The sequence below is a fragment of the Rhinoraja longicauda genome, chromosome 27 (assembly GCF_053455715.1).
Source record: "Rhinoraja longicauda isolate Sanriku21f chromosome 27, sRhiLon1.1, whole genome shotgun sequence".
NCBI lineage: Eukaryota > Metazoa > Chordata > Chondrichthyes > Rajiformes > Arhynchobatidae > Rhinoraja > Rhinoraja longicauda.
In genome coordinates, this window is record NC_135979.1 from 21,513,076 (window position 1) to 21,534,944 (window position 21,869).

Sequence of the window (21,869 nt, forward strand, 5' to 3'; positions counted from 1 at the left end):
TACCACGACCTCTGGCTCCTCTCCCTCCCCTTTCAGGATATCCTGGACACGCTCAGACACATCCCGGACACCGGCACCAGGGAGGCAAACCACCATCCGGGTCTCCCGACTGCGTCCACAGAAACGCCTATCATTGAAAGTAGTTAGATTTGTGAGCCTAAATGTAAATGATGCAAACTCATTAGCATCAGTGATTTTCTCTCATGTGCCACTAAACTGTAGTAACAAGCCCATATCAAGATTCAAGATTCAAGATTCAAGATATCTTTATTTGTCATCCAAAAAACAAGTTTTTTGTTTTTTTGAAATCCAAACTATTTATTTGAAATCCAAACAGCATGCCTATAATGATGCATTTCATTCTCCAGGTTTATGTACTTTATACATTCAGTGGGTCAGAACAGAATAACAAAATTAGTAAAAATGTCCAAAATTCTTAGAATGGATTCAGAGTTGATCCTTCTCTTGGCATCTAGAAATGGGGATGGCTATCTTGAAATAACAGGTTGGTCTTTTTGAGATAGGTCAATAGACAATAGACAATAGACAATAGACAATAGACAATAGGTGCAGGAGTAGGCCATTCAGCCCTTCGAGCCAGCACCGCCATTCAATGCGATCATGGCTGATCACTCAATCAGTACCCCGTTCCTGCCTTCTCCCCATACCCCCTCACTCCGCTATCCTCAAGAGCTCTATCCAGCTCTCTCTTGAAAGCATCCAACGAACTGGCCTCCACTGCCTTCTGAGGCAGAGAATTCCACACCTTCACCACCCTCTGACTGAAAAAGTTCTTCCTCATCTCCGTTCTAAATGGCCTACCCCTTATTCTCAAACTGTGGCCCCTTGTTCTGGACTCCCCTAACATTGGGAACATGTTATCTGCCTCTAATGTGTCCAATCCCCTAATTATCTTATATGTTTCAATAAGAACCCCCCTCATCCTTCTAAATTCCAGTGTATACAAGCCCAATCGCTCCAGCCTTTCAACATACGACAGTCCCGCCATTCCGGGAATTAACCTAGTGAACCTACGCTGCACGCCCTCCATAGCAAGAATATCCTTCCTCAAATTTGGACACCAAAACTGCACACAGTACTCCAGGTGCGGTCTCACCAGGGCCCGGTACAACTGTAGAAGGACCTCTTTGCTCCTATACTCAACTCCTCTTGTTACGAAGGCCAACATTCCATTGGCTTTCTTCACTGCCTGCTGTACCTGCATGCTTCCTTTCATTGACTGATGCACTAGGACACCCAGATCTCGTTGAACTCCCCCTCCTCCTAACTTGACACCATTCAGATAATAATCTGCCTTTCTATTCTTACTTCCAAAGTGAATAACCTCACACTTATCTACATTAAACTGCATCTGCCATGTATCCGCCCACTCACACAACCTGTCCAAGTCACCCTGCAGCCTTATTGCATCTTCCTCACAATTCACACTACCCCCCAACTTAGTATCATCTGCAAAAGGTCCGAATGGGGCAGCACAGTGGTGGAACAGTAGGGTTGCTGCCTTACAGCGCCAGACACCCGGGTTCAATCCCAACTACGGGTGCTGTCTGTACGGAGTTTGTATGTTCTTCCTGTGATTGCCTAGGTTTTTTCCGGGTGCTCCGATTTCCTCTGACACTCAAGTTTTGTAGATTAATTAGCTTTGGTAAAATTGAAGACTGTCCCGAGTGTGGAGGATAGTGTTAATGTGCGGGGATCACTGGTCAGCACGGACTCAGTGGGCCAAAGGGCCTGTTTCCACACTGTATCTCTAAGGTCCAAAGAGTAGAGAAGAGCTTCAGCCAGGAAGTGGTGAATTCTTAGAATTCTTTGCCCAAGAGTTTGAGCTTCAGTTGCTGTTTATTCAAGAAAGAAATTGATATGTTTTTCCATATTGAGGGAATCAAAGGATTTGGATTAGTGCACATGCTCAGCAATCTCATTGAATGTGAACTCTGAGTGACAGAGCAGTTATGAGGAATAGAATGGTCTTCACCTGGATCTATTTATGTATGTCCTGAACAGAACAAAATGAAGAATTCTTGATCTCCGATTAAAGAGATCCTTTACCGGCACTCTTTCCACCCCGACACCAGGCACAAAGCCTCACTATCCCATATCCATAGCTTCTCTCCCAGCCACAGCAAATCCAACCTCCTGAACCAGCTGTACAGGGTGGATCAAGAGCAGAAAAGGCCCTGTTCCTAAGTTGGTGCAATATGGACATTTCAGTGCCGAGGATAGAATAAGCTATACACGTAATTATGTAGTGTCTTTCCGCTGACTGGTTAGTAAGCAACAAAAGCTTGTCACTGTACTCAGTACACATGGCATTAAAATGAACTAAACAATCCTAGAACAATTGGGTCTTAATACCACAGGACAATAGACAATAGGTGCAGGAGTAGGCCATTCGGCCCTTCGAGCCAGCACCACCATTTAATGTGATCATGGCTGATCATTCTCAATCAGTACCCCGTTCCTGCCTTCCCCCCATACCCCCTGACTCTGCTATCCTTAAGAGCTCTATCTAGCTCTCTCTTGAATGCATTCAGAGAATTGGCCTCCACTGCCTTCTAAGGCAGAGAATTCCACAGATTTACAACTCTGACTGAAAAAGTTTTTCCTCATCTCTGTTCTAAATGGCCTACCCCTTATTCTTAAACTGTGGCCCCTGGTTCTGGACTCCCCCAACATTGGGAACATGTTTCCTGCCTCTAACGTGTCCAACCCCTTAATAATCTTATATGTTTCGATAAGATCCCCTCTCATCCTTCTAAATTCCAGTGTATACAAGCCTAGTCGCTCCAGTCTTTCAACATATGACAGTCCCGCCATTCCAGTAATTAACCTAGTAAACCTATGCTGGACTCCGCTGGACTAATCTGTCACACCCACAACTGAGTGAGAGATATACCTAAAATACTGGGGCCCCACTCCTTGGCCCCTCTCTGAACTGCCGACTTTCTAATTACTTTTGCTATCCGATTCCCCCCCTTTAACAGTGGCTCTCTTATTCTCCCCAGTTCCTTAGTGTTCCTGGCCAGCTTTTTATGCGCAATCTCGACAGTCGTTCACCCAGATACAGCCCAATATCCAACGATTTATAGATCGCGTATAAAAAATGTGTCAAACACGGACACAAAATGCTGGAGTAACTCAGCGGCTCAGGCAGCATCTCTGAAGAGATGGAACAGGTGACGTTTTGAGTTCAGACCCTTCTTTGGTTCTGGTTGATTGAGGCAGGGGGGAGGGAAACTAGAGGTATGAAAATGTACAGAACAAATTGGAGCTGACACTGATGGATCTCCGATGAAATTAAAATGGCGCCCCCCTTCTTCCATGTCATAATGACAGTAGATCTTCTGCTGACCTTGAGGTCACGGATTCGCTGCCTGCCCTTAAGACCGTACTGGTTTGTGGACTCAGGTGCCACCTTCCTTTGACATGGTGTTGGTACAAGCCAGTACAGGGTGGAGGCTAAAGCAGCAGAGGATCTCTTCCAGCAGGAGTAACCAACTGCACTCACAAGGTGGCTTTGACAGCCAGCGAGATCTCAACCCAAGAACTGATACACATCAATGGTAAATGTTTCTTAATGTTTGTGAATGTCTTAAAGATTCAACAGAGTCTTCTTCCCTTTCATTCCTACCTGTTTCTTTGAGCGGGGCTACAATCGTTAGGTTAAATCAGCAGGCAGATTCCTCAACACAAGGTTTGGGAAGCCTTTCCAAATTTACAATACCCTGATGCACTCTACATGAAGTCCATCAGTGCAGCACAACTGGCAAAACTAGATTCTGGAACTACTGTGAAAGAGCGTGGGTGCGTCCAACAGGAACGTTGATCAGGTGGAATTTTTGCCCTAATCACTTCCTGTTAGCATGGAGTCATGCTTGAAATGGAAGCCAGCTTTAAAAATGAGTCAGGAAACTAAATAAATGTTTACTGGAAACACAAAGTGCAGAAATCGCTCGGTGTCTCTGGAGGTCATGGATCGGTAACGTTTGGGCGGGACCTTATTTTGCCTATCCATGCCCTCGGGAGATGCTGCCTGACCTTCAGAGTTACTCCAGGACTTGTATTTTTGGTCAAGATTCCAGCACCGGCAGTTCTTTATTTCTACAAATATTTACAATTCTTTTACAGCAACAATCTTGTTTATAGAAGTGATGTTTTCCAAAACATCGTAACTGTTTAGGTTTATATGTTTTGAATATATCTCCACACCCCAGTTTCTTGAAGCTGTCAATGCCTGGTATATAAGCTTGCACAGAGCGAGAGAATGTTATTGTCTCAACAGCCCCACTTCTTCCAGAGTCTTAAGTTTAAAGACTTCCCGAATATGTAGATTGGCATTATCTCATCTCCTGAGAGAACGTCCTCTGTTAACATCAAAGGCAAGTACTCTGTGGCAGTTTAACACTTCAGCTCGTTTTCTGGTCTCCATCCAGTCCGTCTTACATTCTGCTATTAAAATCAAGTTTAAAACTAAATTAAAATCTGCTGGTCTAAAATTAAACTCCGTAATCTCTGCCTTCTCCAGTGACCAACTAAATCTCCCTTCAATTTTGTGTCAATGCCTTCAGGATGAATGTTGCTACGTCAAAGATCTATAAAACGGATGTTTTATTTCACTCATTGGTTGCTTTAACAAATCACTATGTTTGACAAGTAATGTTGATACCAATGTGACATTGATAGGTAACTAGCTGAAAATAATTACATGCATTAATTTTGCTGCAGGGCCCACAGCAAAGAACCAATCAGCAGTCTACTTGACAGTTCTAATCCTGAATCTTGAAAGACCAGTCATTTATAGCTACAACATGAGGAAAAAAATCATTGGACACACTTTCACACGATACATGAGTGGCCTGAGGCCATAGCAATCAAACCTCACTGAATGCTGACACAAGCAACTGCAGATGCTGGTTTACCAAAATAGAAACAACGTGCTGGAGTAAATAAGCAGGTCAAGCAGCATCTCTGGAGAACAATGATAGGTGACATTTTGGGGCAGTACTCTTCTTCAGCCTGATTGCGGTAGAGGAGGAGTGAAGAAAAAGCTAGGGGAGAGGAGGGACAGGACAAAGCCTGGTGAGTGATAGGTGGATACATGTGAGGGGGATTTTTTTTTGAGGCAGGTGGTTAGATAAAGGCCTGAGATGAAAAGACAAAATGATAATTCACACCTTCTGTCTTTATATTTCTAGCCTTTGTCCACCGACCTATTCATAAAAAAACAACCCTATCCACCCTATCTCTTGCCAGGCTTTGTCTTGCACACCTCCCCTAGCTTTCTCTCCCCCCCCCCCCCCACCATGATCAGTCTGAAGGGTTCTGACCTGAAATGTTGCCTATCAATGTTCTCCAGAGATGCTGCCCGACCCATTGAGTTACTCCAGCACTTTGTGACTCCGTTAATGCTTTTAGCATTGCGAGCTCCATCTTGTTTGAAATTCCACCAAAATTACCGTTTACTTTGGGCCTGGGATAATAAACTGGTTGAACCTGGGTCTGTAAGGTAAGTTGGCATTTCCAGGAGCATTCCTTTAGGGCATCAAGGGGCAACATGAATTGTTACAATCCAGTTGTTTCCTGGTCGCTATTCTGGATGCGAGGCCCCAAAATCACATTGTACCAAGAAAATTGTTCATGTACTTTATGGTAAGATTTTATCTAAGCAGGCACTCCCTGACCTACGTAATAGGCGACTTATGTAAATCACCCTTACATTTAATTCTTTAAGCCCACCTCTCTATTTCGGAGTTGCGCGTCTCCACGGCAGTGCATTACTGCCGCCCACATGCGGCTGTTTCCGCAAGACAGTCAGCTGCTCTGGTGGAATCTCCCATGCATGCCCCACATTGGAGCTCCCATGTGGCCTCCACGCCCAATAATAAATGAATGCCTGCCTGCACAGTCGTATATCCATGGCCGACGTATATAACATCTTACTCACGCAAGGGTCCACGGGACGCAACCTTTAAGTCGATCAGCCACTCAGTTACAGGAAATTGTTGCAGTTGCAGAAGTTACCGAACATTGGAAACGAGCTCTCAGGAGTGTAAATTGAAGTGACAGGCAACACGACACCGATGTCACTATCATGACGACTAATGAAAATGTGTGCTTCACAAATGGCACTGGAGCAGGCCGTAAATGAGGAGTGAAAAACAGCCCGTGTTACTTGAAGGGACCATCACTGTGGTTTGTTTTTCGTGCATATTGATCCGCGTATTGAAATATGGAGGTATTGTTACTCGTGCACAGAGTACTGGTGAGGCTGCGCCTGCAGTAATGTGCACAACTTTGGTCCTTTTAGTATCAACCCTGAGGCACATGTGCCATGATCATAATGAATGGCGAGGCAGGATTCATTGGCTTTCTCCTGCATTCTCAATGAAGGTGAGTGGTTGTAGAGGGCCTGACATGGCCAATTATAAACATCTGACTCCAGTGTTACAGAAACAGCATCCACAAGATAAGTGGCACATCCTTGACCCACTGGACAATGCTAAGGGATAGGAATTTACAGAAAGATAGCTGATGTCAGTGTTGCAAACTCCTCTCTGGTACTTCTGCTGCCCTTATTCCATTAAAAACTGAACTGTAGGCAGACTTAGTCTGTGATCAGCAAGCTTGTAAACTTGAATAAAAGACAGTTATTTTCAAGGTCAGTTGAGATGAACATCAATGCTGAAACCAGCAGCTTTATAGTTGAGAATAATTCTAGAGGTGTATTAATGATAGAATCAGGCACTGACATACGTGCCTCTCACAATATTGCAATGAGGTTCAATGAGTCAAACTCCAATGTTCGCAGATTAGTAACAGAGGCTCCACAGAAACAATGGCCACTTCCACAGCACTTCAAACAATTATCAAGTGGGCACAAAGTGCTGGAGTAAATCAACGGGTCAGGCAGCATCTCTTGAGAACATGGATAGGTGACGTTGAGTTGAGACCCATCTTCAGACTGATTGTAGGTAGAGAAAGGCGGCTGGAAAAGGAGAGAACCAGGCCAAAGTTTGGCAGGTAAGTGCTTGACTGAGGCGAGGGGGAGGATCCGATAGGTCTCTGGTCTCACTCTGGCAATGGAGGCCCAGGACAGAAAGGTCAGTGTGGGAATGGGAAAGGGAGTTAAAATGGTAACAAGGAGACCCAGTAGGCCTTTCGTTCCCAGTTGCTAACCATTTAAACTCCCCTTCCCCCACTGACCTCTCTGCCCTGGGCACCCTGCATTTCCAGAGTGAGGCCACATGCAATCTGGAGGAACAGCACCTCATACTCTGGTTGGGTAGCTTACGACCCAACAGTATGAACATTGAATTCTCCAATTTTAGGTGAACTCGCACTGCCCTTCCCTCTTTCTCCCCAAGCCCTCCCCTCTCTTCCCCCCACCCCCTTCTCTCCCTTGTGCCTCACCTAGAGTCCTACCTATTTCTCCCCTCCACTCACCCCTCTGCCACTTTCCCCCCTCTAGCTTTATAATAATTAACTGTGCAATCCTGTCTCACACCTTTCTTCCTTATCTCTGGTCTTTGTTCCAACTATCTGCCTATCAACTCCCCCACCCCTTGTTTATGTTGACCTATTACCTACCACACTTTGTCCTGCCTCTCCCCTTTTCCAGCTTTCTTCTCCCCTCCTACAATCACTGAAGAAGGGTCTCAAACCAAAATGTGACCTACCCATGTCCTCCAAGGATGCTGCCTGGCCCGCAGTTACTCCACCATTTTGTTTCTATCTCTGCTGAGTTACTCCAGCATTTTGTATTCTTATGTGTATTAACGAGCATCTGGTTCTTTGTTTCTACTATCATCAAGTGAATAGGTTCAGACCAGGATCACACTTACACAGACATAACTGTTGCTTTATGCAGAATAACCTGTTACCCCCATCTGTAGCTTCTCAATAAATGCAGGAAGGAACTGCAGATGCTGGTTTAAGCCGAAGATAGACACAAAATACTGGAGTAACTCAGTGGGTCAGGCAGCATCTCTGGAAAGAAGGAATGGGTGTTGTTTCAGGTCGATACCCTTCTTCAGACTATTTTTGCACCTTAAACTTCCTTATCTATGTATCTCCCTCTCCTCTGACATCAGTCTGAATAAGGGTCTCGACCCGTAACGTCACCCATTCCTTCTTTCCAGAGATGCTGCCTGTCCCACTGAGTTACTCCAGCATTTTGTGTCTCGCATCTCAATACATCATTGATTTCCACTCAACTGTGGCAGAGTGAAGAAGCAATTTGACATTCCCTCTGGACAGGATTGCTGGAGAAATAATATGTGGAAGGAGGATTGTTTTTGTCATTCAATTTTTACCGATGCTTCTGAATGTAGATTTTCACCTGCAAGCCTACATTAGCCTGCAAGACTAAGCAGAGCCAAAGGTTTTACCTCAGTTTACACCCTTACATCATTTTATTATAATCACAGTTCCGCGATTTTTGGTTTCCTCACTTAGAGGTCTAGGTCAGGTTTGAATGTTAAATTAATTTAGTTATAAATAAAGAGGAACGTAATGGCCTATATTTGTATCACCTACATTATTTGAAAGTTAAGTGAAATGTATAAAATGTTTCCAATGCAGTCTTAACAAACTGCATGCCATCTGCAATGGAAGTAACAAAGTTCCAAGAAAGCAAGCTATTCAAAAATTGCAATTCAAAAATATCACTTTCACAATCCATACAGTTCAAGGAAATAATGCATCTGTGCAGTTCAAACGGGAAAAGTAAACAGGCAAGGGATGATATAATAAAAAAAGAACTGCAGATGCTGGTTTATACCAAAGATAGACACAAAGTGCAGAAGTAACGCAACGAGTCAGGTAGCCTATCTGGAGAAAATGGGATAATGGAAAAGAAACAAAAATCCAATTTCTCCAGAGATGCTGCCTGACCTGCTGAGTTACTCCAGCATTCTGTGTCTATCTCAGGCAAAGGCAGAGTTGTTTTTGATGAAATTTGCCAGATAATTCACTTACAGGCCCCCATCTGAAACTGGTGATAGGAACGACAAAGTCACTCATTTCAACATTTCTCAGCTCATTTGGTGTATGCCCCCTTTCACTTTTTAAGTTTACCTCTGCAAAAGGGAACTGGGAAATCCCATGAAGCACTCTTCTGTGTGCTGGCCAGGCAAGTCAACACTGCATGTCCCTCCAGGAAGTGGCCGACATTGCAGCTGAACCGGAGTTTGTCACCAATACTGAATGTGGTTCCCTGCTGCAATCCGTTCTGTAACTTGCCAGGATTTCCACAAGTATGACTTGGCAATACTGAAAGAAATAAAAATAAATACTCTTTCATAAGTGGACTTGCTGCTTTTAATTATCAATCATGATTGTATTTTCCCAAAATTTGAAGAAATGGATTTTGAGTTTAAACCAATTAGGCATTTTAAATCCCAATTTGAGAACTAACAGCACAACACCATATTTTAAAGAACAGTATTTACAAAATTTACAAGATTTGAATGTCAATCTCCCTAAAAGGTTTCAGAATGTTAAACAACTGTAACTTTATTCATATAATTCAATGTGATTGTTTTCATTCGTGCTATCTTCTCAACCAAACATTTTAAAGATTAATAGTCTGTAATTTTTACAAACTTCCGTTGTTTAGTTGGAGTCTAATAAGCCAAACCAATGTAAATACATTAAAATTTTAAGTGCCAATTAGATGCAATACAACTTATGTTTCTGTTACCTTTTGCAATAGTTTAGTAGTCATCATTATGGAAGCTGGCTCAGCCCCAGACTGAATTGATCACCTCTGTGAATTACTGCTAATCGTGCTCATTTGCAGACTGTCACAGTGTTTCCAAAAATTAATATTTTATATTTTCAGGGGCAAGGACAGAAAGAAGCATATGTAAAGTGTCTTTTTACTTAAATCATTGAAATGCTGACTTTGTTGTGCCAATATAATGAGCAACAGATTCCCACTTCTCTTCTGAAAGTTATTTTCAGTTACTTAAAACTGGGCACCTCACAGGTCGGGAATATAACAATCCAGATAAAGTAATTTTTTGAGAGTATTGTAATAAACTTATTTTACGTAACAAGTTACCATTTTAAAATATAAGAATTAAAAAAATTAAAGTCATATCATAAATGGTTCCCGTTCGGCTGATTTATGGTTGCTGATATGTTTGCTGATTAGAAAATGAATCAGAACAAAACTCAAAATGTACCATTCTTAGATGAGGATAATTATGATATTTGTGCCTCGATAACTAGATAATGCACAGTTGAACACTTTGGTCTTCGATGAAGTACATTAAATGGTCACTGTGTGTTATGTATGTTTGAGGCCTATCTCTGTTTACAAAGAACCAGAATTGAACTACTGTCAGTTGGGTGACAGTCCTGAACCAGAGATACAATAAATGACAAGAGACAGGTTTCTTGTTCTCAAGGTTGAGAGATAACAGTAAACTTAATGCAACAACTGACACCACAAGAAACCTTCTTCTTCTCCCCCTCCAAGTCATGAGCAAAGGACCACCTATTCTTGACCTTTGTGGACAATCTGTTCGTGAACCAACGAGGAACATCTTCTGATGACTGATCCAGTCATCGTTCCCCAACTAAACTCTGCCTCGGGTATTAGAGAAGGAAGGTGCTAGCTAATCTATGTCTCTCTCACATCTTGTAGCTTGTAATTTGCAAAATCCTTGATTTAGTCATGGCATACTGGAATAACAAACGTTGTTCATTTCCTGGTAAATGGCCCACAAGCTCCAATTACGATGTGATATTACCCCCAGTGATATTATACATCTCTATAAGATTAGTCTCAGCCTTCTGTACTCCAAGGAGTAAGAAGAAAGCCCGTCCAACATTTCCCTGTAGCTCAGGCCCATGACCTGGCAACTTCCTCATATCTTCTCTGCACTCTATCCAGCTTAAATGTTATTAGTACACGCCTTTGGCTGAGCATGTTGGCCATGATGCAAAAGTAAATGTCGAGGTAGCAAAATGATATTTGGACTTTAACGTAAAATATGAGAAGATGTTACACGTTTGGGAAACACAAAGTGCTGGAGTAACGGAATGGCTCAGTCAGCATCTCTGGAGAACGTGGATAGGTGACTTTTCAGGTCGGGACCTCTCTTCAGACTGGGTTTGTATTCTCTTGAATTTAAAAGACAAGGAGTGCTAGAATAATTTAAAGATATGAGGGAAAACCGATGAAAGGTGGTATCAAAGACAGTGAAGAGCATTTTCAAAAATTACAGCAGGATCTTGATCCTATCAGGTGTGAAGGGACTACATTTCAGCACTGAAGTAAATCAATGACCCCTTCAGAACCTTTAGGTTCGTTTAGGGATACAGCGTGGAAGCAGGCTCTTCGGTCCATCGAGTCCACGCTGACCAGCATAAAGACTATGCTACATACAAAGGACGACTTACAGATGCCAATTAACCGACAAACCCATGTGTTTGGAGTGTGGGAGGAAACCGGAGCACCTGAAGAAAACTCACGTGATCACAGGGAGAACGTATAAACTCCGTACAGAGAGCATCCTTAGCCAGAATCGAACCTGGGTCTCTGGTACTGTAAGGCAGCAACTCTACTGCTGCGCTACTGTGCCGCTGTACAAGATGTTGGCAAGGCAGCTTTTGGTGTATTGTTTTTAAATTTGGTATCCCTGCTATAACGTTGGTGGCATTAACGTAAATGCCATTAACGTTGACAGACATTTGTTACTGTTGCAGAAATGGTAGCTGATGATAAGTAGAGTGGGAAATTTTAATGTGAAGTATCAAAGATGATAATGATCAGATGCCTCGCTGGGAGGAAAATGGTGTCATATCACAGATTTCCCAATGCTTTATCTGGAATTGACTCGCAGATGGAGATTACCTACTCTTGTTCCTCGTACCCAAAATTTTCAATGCTCCTTGATTTAGCTTTATGTCATGGATGGCTGATGTACAAATGACAATTGTAATCATTTAAATGAGTTGCCTACCATGTGGGCAAAGGTAAGTGTATTTAATTATTTAAATTATGTTTATATATTTTAACATGTTTAATATTTTATATCAAATTATTTAAATCATTTAAAATCATTATTTTTTGCTTTCAATTGTTGAAACCAATTTGAATAGTTTGTTATATGCTCTGACCATCAGTGGTGTTTAAAAATAGTTCATAGCTCTTTAACAGATGTGAGTTTTCGAAGATCATCAGGGAAGAGATGTTAAGATATCCACTAAAGATAGACACAAAAAGCTGGGGTAACTCAGCAGGATAGGCAGCATCTCTGGAGAGAAGGAATAGGTGACATTTTGGTTCGAGGGACATGACCCGAAAAACACCACCCATTCCTTCTCTCCAGAGATGTTGCCTGTCTCGCTGAGTCACTCCAGCATTTTATGTCTATCTTAGGTGCAAACCAGCATCTGCAGTTCCTTCCTACACATTAAGATCCCCATTGTTCTGAGCTTACTTCATCTGAATGGATGCCTTTCCAATGCAGACGGTTAGTTCATCCACACATGGAATTCCAGAAAACACAAGCCAGAGTGGGCTGGCATGTGCAGGCTTTGAATCTGAGAGTGGTTGGATCCAATTATTCCAGTACAGATATTTTGGTAAGCATGGTTCAGAACATAGAACAGTACAGCACAAAAACAGGCCCTTCAGCCCACAATGTCAATGCTAAAAATGATGCCAAGACCAACTCTTACCTATCTGCACAGGATCAATATCGCTCCATTCCCTCTGCCAATCAATATGCCTCTCCGAAAGTCTCTTAAATGCTTCTGACGTATCTGCCTAAACCACCACCCCTGGCAGCGTGTTCCAAACACTCGCCACCCTCTGTGTAAAAAAGTTGCCCAACACATCACCTTTAAACTTTGACCCCTTTTACCTTCAAGTTAATGCCCTCCAGTATTTGATTTTTTTCCATCCTGGGAAAGGGTTCCGACTGTCTACAATATCTATGCTTCTGATAATTTTATTTTCTTGTATCCCCGCAACCTTCGGAAATTCCAGAGAGAACACCCCAAGTCTGTCCAACCTCCCCCTGTCGCTAATACTCCCCAATCCAGGCATCAATCTGGGAAACCTGCTCTGCATCCTTTCCAAAGCCTTCACATCCATCCTGTAATGAGGTGACCAGAACTGCATGCAACACTTTAAATGCAGCCCAACCAACATCCTGTAGAGATAAGGAGGAAGTCTTTTAGGACCGAGATGAGAAAACATTTCTTCACACAGTGAGTGGTGAGTCTGTGGAATTCTCTGCCACAGAAGGTAGTTGAGGCCAGTTCATTGGCTATATGGGAGATACCAGAGGGTAACGGTTGACAATTGTATGTCAGGTTGGAGGCCAGTGTCTAGTGGAGTGCCCCAAGGATCTGTGTTGGGTCCACTGTTGTTTGTCATTTACATTAATGATCTGGATGATGGTGTGGCAAATTGGATTAGTAAATATGCAGATGATACTAAGATAGGTGGAGTAGTTGATAGTGAGGTAGATTTTCAAAGTCTACAGAGAGACTTGGGCCTTTTGGAAGGGTGGGCTGAAAGATGGCAGATGGAGTTTAATGCTGATAAGTGTGAGGTGCTGCATTTTGGTAGGACAAATCAAAATAGGACGTACAGGGTAAATGGTAGGGAATTGAGGAATGCAGTGGAACAGAGGGATCTGGGAATAACTGTGCATTGTTCCCTGAAGGTGGAATCTCATGTGGATAGGGTGGTGAAGAAGGCGTTTGGTATGCTTGCCTTTATAAATCAGAGCATCGAGTATAGAAGTTGGGATGTAATGTTGAAATTGTACAGGGCATTGGTGAGGCCAAATCTGGAGTATGGTGTGCAGTTCTGGTCGCCAAATTATAGGAAGGATGTTGACAAAATGGAGAGGGTACAGAGGAGATTTACTAGAATGTTGCCTGGGTTTCAGCACTTAGGCTACAGAGAGAGGTTGAACAGGTTGGGTCTTTATTCTTTGGAGCGTAGAAGGTTGAGGGGGGACTTGATAGAGGTTTTTAAAATTTTGAGAGGGACGGACAGAGTTGACGTGGGTAGGCTTTTCCCTTTGAGAGTGGGGAAGATTCCAACAAGGGGACATAGCTTCAGAATTGAGGGACAAAGGTTTAGGGGTAACATGAGGGGGAACTTCTTTACTCAGAGGGTTGTGGCTGTATGGAATGGGCTTCCGGTGGAAGTGGTGGAGGCTGGCTCGATTTTATTATTTAAGAGTAAATTGGATAGGTATATGGATAAGAGGGGATTAGAGGGTTATGGTCTGAGTGCAGGTAGATGAGACTAGGTCAGGGAGAATGGTCGGCGTGGACTGGTAGGGCCGGACAGGCCTGTTTCCATGCTGTAGTTGTTATATGTTATATGTTATATTTAAGAGGGAGTTAGATGTGGCCCTTGTGGCTAAAGGGATCAGGGGGTATGGAGAGAAGGCAGGTACAGGTTACTGAGCTGGATGATCAGCCATGATCATATTGAATGGCGGTGCAGGCTCGAAGGGCCGAATGGCCTACTCCTGCACCTATTTTCTATGTTTCTATGTTTCTATGACTTTCTGGCTCTTATACTCAAAGTAGGAAGCCACTAAAACCAATCCTTTAAATGGATTACACCACTGTAAATATCCTGACATTTTAGCATCCGTTGTGGGTGGGAGTTATAAGAATATATGTTAACCTAAAGAAAGTATTTTCTTTTTAACCAATTTCCCATATTTGTTTTTAATCATAAAACTATATCTATCTGCATGAAATTAAAGACTGTGTAATTATCAGGGATGGCAGGTTACTCAAGCTCCGAGGCTGAAGTTCCATTGACTGCAAAGCCCATTTACCGGTACTTCCCCTTGCTCTGTGATTTGTACCTTGTGCTTCAGGCTGCCCAGATATCAGATTGAATTCTGAATAGAGCTTGTGTCACAGTTTGATGGTCCACTTTGCCATGGGCTGACAGGTGCGGATAACCTCTAAAATATCCCAAATGTTACGGAGCTAGTGCAGGAGTCATGTGATTCACCCTTAAAATACCGGATTAAAAAGCAGAATCTTGACATCGAGACTTAATTATTTGAAGGGAATGCGCAGAGTTGTGCATTCTTTGCAGCAATAGATCACACACACACTTTTGTTGAGGTGTTTACCCAAATCTACCATTTAGAACAAGCAAAACAAAGCTAATATTAACCAGGCAAAAACTGATGTGATCAGACTAAATGTCAGCACTGAAGTAAATCAATGACACTTTCAGTACCTTTAGTTTAGCGATACAGCATAGAATCATGACCTCCGGCCCACCGAGTCTAGGCCGACCAGTGATCACCCATACACTAGCACCATCCAACATACTTGGGATAATTTGCAGAAAGCAATTAACCAACAAACCTGCACGTCTTCTGAGTGTGCGAGAAAACCGGAGCACCTGGAGAAAACCCACGTGGTCAAAGGGAGAATGTACAAACTCTGTACAGACAGCGCTCATAGTCAGGATCAAACCCGGGTCTCTGAAGCATAAGGCAGCAACTCTAGCACTGCCACTGTGCTGCCCTGAAGAATCTGTACTTGTTTGTTTGAATATTTATCAACAGAAGTTTAAAAGTCAGATTCTTGAGACACAGTAAAAGTTTGTTCCATTCAAACAACTTATTTTTGCATTTACATTTGAGCAGCTTTGCTGAAAAAAAAACATGCATTCAAATAGGGCTTTTCCCAAACTTCAATACATCCCAAACACATTAAACTACAGAAATACTTTGTAGAATGAACCTTGTCAGAAACCACGATTATGGTTTGGTTCACGCAAAGTGCTGGATAGGCAGCATCTCTGGATAAAAGGATTATGTGACATTTTGGGTCAGAAACCTTCTTCAGACTGAAAATAGGGGAGGAAATGGGGGTAGGAAAAGGCCAGAACAAAACCTTTTTCTTCCGTCAGTCCCCCCCCACCCCCCCCCCCCCATACCTTCAAGTCTCAAGAAGGATTCTGACCCGAAACATCACATGTTCCTTTTCTCCAGAGATGCTGCCTGACCCGCTGAGTTACTCCAGCACTTTGAGTCTATCTTTGACTTAAACCAGCATTTGCAGTTCCTTCCTACTCATAGAGTTTGGTTTAGTTTGGAGATTATAGCATGGAAACAGGCCCTTTGGCCCAACAAGTCCATGCTGTCCATCTATCACCCATTCACACCAGTGGCTGTATAACAGCAAATTTGCATGTAGCCTGGTTCCACAGCAGAGAGAGAAAAAAACCAATACAGAAAAAAATCTGAAGTGGTGACATTTTAAATCAATTGCGTTAACTGTATGATAAAGACATCAGCTTTAAGTTAGACAAATAATCCCAAATGATCCAGGAAATAAAACAATTACCTCCAGTTTGCTAAATACTTAGCCCAGGGGTTAGAAGCACTGCAGCACAAAATAAATGGTTTCAATATAACTGGCATCCTGCAACATGAGAGAAGGGATGTATATTTTCTATTACATTTATTTATTATAGCTTAATATTGCTCATCCCCTTCCCTTCTTGAGTATTTTATAGACTGGATTCTCCACAAACAGAGGGCATCAGATGGGCTGGATAAAATACCCACTTGCCAAGTGCCCGCACAATTTCACAAGTACAAATGGTGGGGAAAAAACTCTCCATCTTACCTAATTTGCTAGTTTTCACTGCTCTAGCTACAGGGCAAACATGTCTAAGAAAATCTCTCATGCAAAGAAGGAGTGCCAACTATTTGATAATGCAATTGGTTCACATTCAATGGAGCTCAGATTTATTATCACTGATTTGCTATGTTGCACTAAACTCTGATAATTGCAACAGTAAATTAACTGTGTTTGCTTTAACATTGGCATCATTCCAAACCACGCTTTGCTTATGATAATGATTGCCCAATCGTTAACAGAATGCAGTAGAAGTAACCTGCTGCATTTCAAATCAGAACATGTACCAGGGAATATAATTTCTTAAAATTGACCCATTAATTGAGTTGTAGTTATATATACTAATACAGAACAGAAAAAGGTCCTTTGGTCCAACTAATCCAAGTCGACCAAAATTTCCATCCAAGCTTGTCTCAATACAGGCCTATATCACTTCAAACCTTTTCTATCCATGCACTTATCCAAATGTCTTTTACACATGGTAATTGTACACATCTCTGCAGCTTCCTCTGAGACCACATTCCATATTTGCACCATCCTCCATGAAAAAAGTTGCCCCTTGTAAATCATTCCCCTCTCACCTGAAGTCCATATCTTCTAATTTTAGACTTCCTTACCCTGGATAAAAAACGAACAATTCCTCTTATCTATGCCGTCCAGTTTTATTTCACAGTAAGGTCATCCCTCAGCTTTCTATGCTCTCAGACTATCCAGCCTCTCCTTAAAATGCAAGCCCTCTAGTCCCAGTATCATTCTTGCAAATGTGAATGACATGCTTCCTATGGCTGGATGGCCAGAACTGTACCTACTACACCGAGTGTGGTCTCACCAACTACTTATGCAGTTGCAATGTGACATCCCAACTCGGTATTTAAGGCCCCAGCTGATAAGGCAAGTGTGCCCAATACTTTCTTCACCACCTCGCCTACCTATGTCACCACCTTCAGGGAACTATGCACTTGTGCTCCTTAGTTTCTCTGTAGTACAACACTCTCCAGGCCATGTCATTTATTGCGCAAGTCCTGCCCTGCTTTAACTTATTAAAATGCAACATCTCGTACTTGTCCAAGTTGAGTTCCATCTGCCATTCCTCTGCACTTTTCCCCAATTAATCTAGACCCCATTGTAATTTTCGATAACCTTCACTGTCCACTCCATTAACAATTTTAGTGACAACTTACTAACCACGGTAACAATATTTGTCACCCACATCGCAAATGTGGATGAGAAACAACAGTGGTGCCAGCACCAATCCCCAAGGCACACCACTGGTCACAGACCTCAAAACTGACCAACAACACTCCACTACCACCCTCCGTCTCCTTCCATCATGCCAATTTTGCATCCATTTCAGTATCTCACCCCAGATTCCATGTGACTAAACCTCACAGACTAGCCTACCATGCTGTGACCTTGTCAAAATGCTTTGCCAAGGTCCTACTATGTAGGTCCTTGTCAAGACCTTGATGAAATAGAGCTAATTTATTGTGAACTTAAGGATTAACTTATACATTATGGATTGCATACGGAGACCTGATTTTACTCTAATCTGTCTTTAACATTTTCAAAGCTTTAGAAGTTAAAATGACACCTATCAAAAGCAGAAAGAAAAATAAATAATTAGGAGGCACACTTGTTTCCCATTTCATTTTCGCTCTGGGCACGGCCACGAACATTACAATCAATCACAACCCAAGCTCCTGGAACAGCACCTTGATCCAACAATCTGGATGTGTGATGCTGTGTTTCTCAGCAGCATGTTTCCAGAGTCACTTAAGTCAGGTGATAATATAATGAGCCATGTTGTACTAAGCTATGTATGACTGGCATTATTCTAGTAAACATTTCTGGGTCAAATTATGCCGTTCTGTTAATTCAACCCGCCAAAAACCCAAATACTTCACGAAGCATGTGGTGATGAGACCATGGGCAGCAGACACTGATGCCCAAGTCCTGGTCTCCCCTGAAGACATTTCAACAGCCCATTTCTCTCAGAGACCTTTAAACAATTCGTGAATGTGTCTTATGATCAGAGGCATTTAAAAACTATTTAAATAATTGTAAATAAATTAAAGAATGAATCATGCCTAATAAAGAAATGGTAAACTAATATAGAATACTTTGAAGGATTACAAATTAATTAAAATGATAAAATAAATTAGTACAAAGAAACATAAACAGTCAGTAGAATCAAAGAACTGCAGATGCTGGTTTATACCAAAGTTAGAACGGGTCAGGCAGTGTCTCTGGAGAAAAAGGATAGCTAATGTTTCGGGTTGGGACTGAAATTAGGGGGTGGAGTGGGGGGTGGTGAAGAAATGAAGAGCTGGAGGCAAGAAGAGATCAGGACCGGCCACAAATTTCCTCAGGCAGGACATTGTGTAGGAAGGCACTGCAGATGCTGTTTTACACCAAAGATAGACACATAATGGTGGCGTAACTCAGCGGTGCAGACAGTATCTCTGGATAGAAGGAATGGGTGACGTTTCAGGTCGAGACCCATCTTCAGACTGAAAAACGCCGCCTGTCCCGCTGAGTTACTCCAGCTTCTTTGTGTCTATTTTCAGGCTGGGCACTGCCTGGTAGGTCCATTGTTGACGAGGGAAGGTGTGATCTCAAGGGAAATAATGTGGAGGACAGCGCAGCTGGTCGAACAACTAGGGCGGAGGAAAGGGGAAGGGGAAAGGAGTATGAGTTTGAAGTTACTTAAAAATTTAGAGAATTCATTGTTCATACCGCTGGGTTGCAAGCTACCCAAGCAAAATATGAGGTGCTGTTCAATCTTTATTGGAGCTAAGACACACTATTCAAATGCATATTTGAATATTCATTCAACTCTAGCTGGCCTGAAGCTGAGACTGAATGTGAAGTGATTTGGGCCCCTCTGCTCGGTTTTTCAATATTATATTCCACTGCTAGGGTGAGTGGAGGGGAGAGGGGAGAGGTCACATACACTGGCTGCTGGCCTCCCTCTTCTCTCTGTCATCGCCATTTCAATGTACCAGTCATAATTTAGTACAATATGGCTCATTATATTTTAGCCTGACTTAAGTGAAGTATTTGGAATTATGCAAATATGTTAACTTAAGTTTCCTTCTGGTTAATGTTGGAGTTTTTTTCCATCTCATTTTTTCTTCCACTATTTCAATTAGAATTTACTGATTACGATTGCAACATCAAATCAGGCTGTTTGTACAAAATGTTTTGTGTGTCAGCCTGCAGAATACTTATGTAAAAACTCTTGATAATCAAAATGATCAAACTAATTTTGATTAAATTATCAGTCATTAGATGTTCTGGCTTTTTACAACAGCTGTATGAATGTTCGCTACTTGATGTGCTGATTCAAATCAACAACTCTGCATTAAAAAGCTGAAATAATTAAGTAATTTTGTCAACTAACTTCAAATAATTTACAGGCAGCACCGTGGTACAGCTAGTGGTGCATTGCCGTACAGCACTGGAGATCCGGGTTTGATCCCAACTGCGGGTGAAGTCTGTACGGAGTTTGTACGTTCTCCCCGTGACTCTGTGGGTTTTCTCCGAGATCTTCGGTTTCCTCCCACACTCCAAAGACGTACAGGTTTATAGGGTAATTGGCTTGGCGTGTGTGTAAATTGTCCCTCGTGTGTATAGGGTAGTGTTAATGTCCGTGGATCACTGGTCGGCGCGGACTCGGTGGGCCGAAGGGCCTGTTTCCACCCTGTATCTCTAAACTAAACTAGCTTCAGTACCCTGGATGGTCTCCTGTGGTGTCTATCCATGTAAAGTTTTCACTTTCCCTGTGAACAGTCAGGTCATATACGCACAATATATGTCAAGTCAGAACCGCACCATATAGTAAGGCATTTGACAAGGTTCCACATGGAAGGTTGATTAAGAAGGTTAAATCGTTGGGTATTAATAGTGAGGTTGCAAGATGGATTCAACAATGGCTGAATGGGAGATACCAGAGGGTAATGGTTGACAATTGTATGTCAGGTTGGAGGCCAGTGTCTAGTGGAGTGCCCCAAGGATCTGTGTTGGGTCCACTGTTGTTTGTCATTTACATTAATGATCTGGATGATGGTGTGGCAAATTGGATTAGTAAATATGCAGATGATACTAAGATAGGTGGAGTAGTTGATAGTGAGGTAGATTTTCAAAGTCTACAGAGAGACTTGGGCCTTTTGGAAGGGTGGGCTGAAAGATGGCAGATGGAGTTTAATGCTGATCAGTGTGAGGTGCTGCATTTTGGTAGGACAAATCAAAATAGGACGTACAGGGTAAATGGTAGGGAATTGAGGAATGCAGTGGAACAGAGGGATCTGGGAATAACTGTGCATTGTTCCCTGAAGGTGGAATCTCATGTGGATAGGGTGGTGAAGAAGGCGTTTGGTATGCTTGCCTTTATAAATCAGAGCATCGAGTATAGAAGTTGGGATGTAATGTTGAAATTGTATAGGGCATTGGTGAGGCCGAATCTGGAGTATGGTGTGCAGTTCTGGTCGCCAAATTATAGGAAGGATGTCGACAAAATGGAGAGGGTACAGAGGAGATTTACTAGAATGTTGCCTGGGTTTCAGCACTTAGGCTACAGAGAGAGGTTGAATAGGTTGGGTCTTTATTCTTTGGAGCGTAGAAGGTTGAGGGGGGACTTGATAGAGGTTTTTAAAATTTTGAGAGGGACGGACAGAGTTGACGTGGGTAGGCTTTTCCCTTTGAGAGTGGGGAAGATTCCAACAAGGGGACATAGCTTCAGAATTGAGGGACAAAGGTTTAGGGGTAACATGAGGGGGAATTTCTTTACTCAGAGGGTTGTGGCTGTATGGAATGGGCTTCCGGTGGAAGTGGTGGAGGCTGGCTCGATTTTATTATTTAAGAGTAAATTGGATAGGTATATGGATAGGAGGGGATTGGAGGGTTATGGTCTGAGTGCAGGTAGATGAGACTAGGTCAGGGAGAATGGTCGGCGTGGACTGGTAGGGCCGGACAGGCCTGTTTCCATGCTGTAGTTGTTATATGTTATATGTTATATGTTATATGCACAAGTATGGTGCGGTTCAGCTACAATGGTAAATGTACCTACAACCGTATCACAGCCACATCTGTGCGTGGTGGTGGAGGCAGATACGATAGTGGCGTTTAAGCAGCTTTTAGAGAGGCACAGGGGTTTATAGTGAATGAATGGATATGGATAACTTGCAAGT

The 21,869-nt window shown here is 42.6% G+C and overlaps 1 protein-coding gene across 2 annotated transcripts in view; it reads right to left on the reverse strand.

Moving 5' to 3' along the window:
- The window catches only part of csmd2 (CUB and Sushi multiple domains 2), a 1,532,573-nt gene that overhangs the window by 957,304 nt on the left and 553,400 nt on the right, over nt 1-21,869 (reverse strand). The window contains exon 4 of one of the 2 annotated variants that reach the window (XM_078423310.1): nt 9,097-9,291. The exons of the other annotated variant lie outside the window; for it this stretch is intronic. Within the exon in view, the coding sequence (XP_078279436.1) occupies nt 9,097-9,291 (195 nt within the window). The remainder of the gene's footprint in view (nt 1-9,096; nt 9,292-21,869) is intronic. 2 annotated transcript variants of the gene reach the window in all.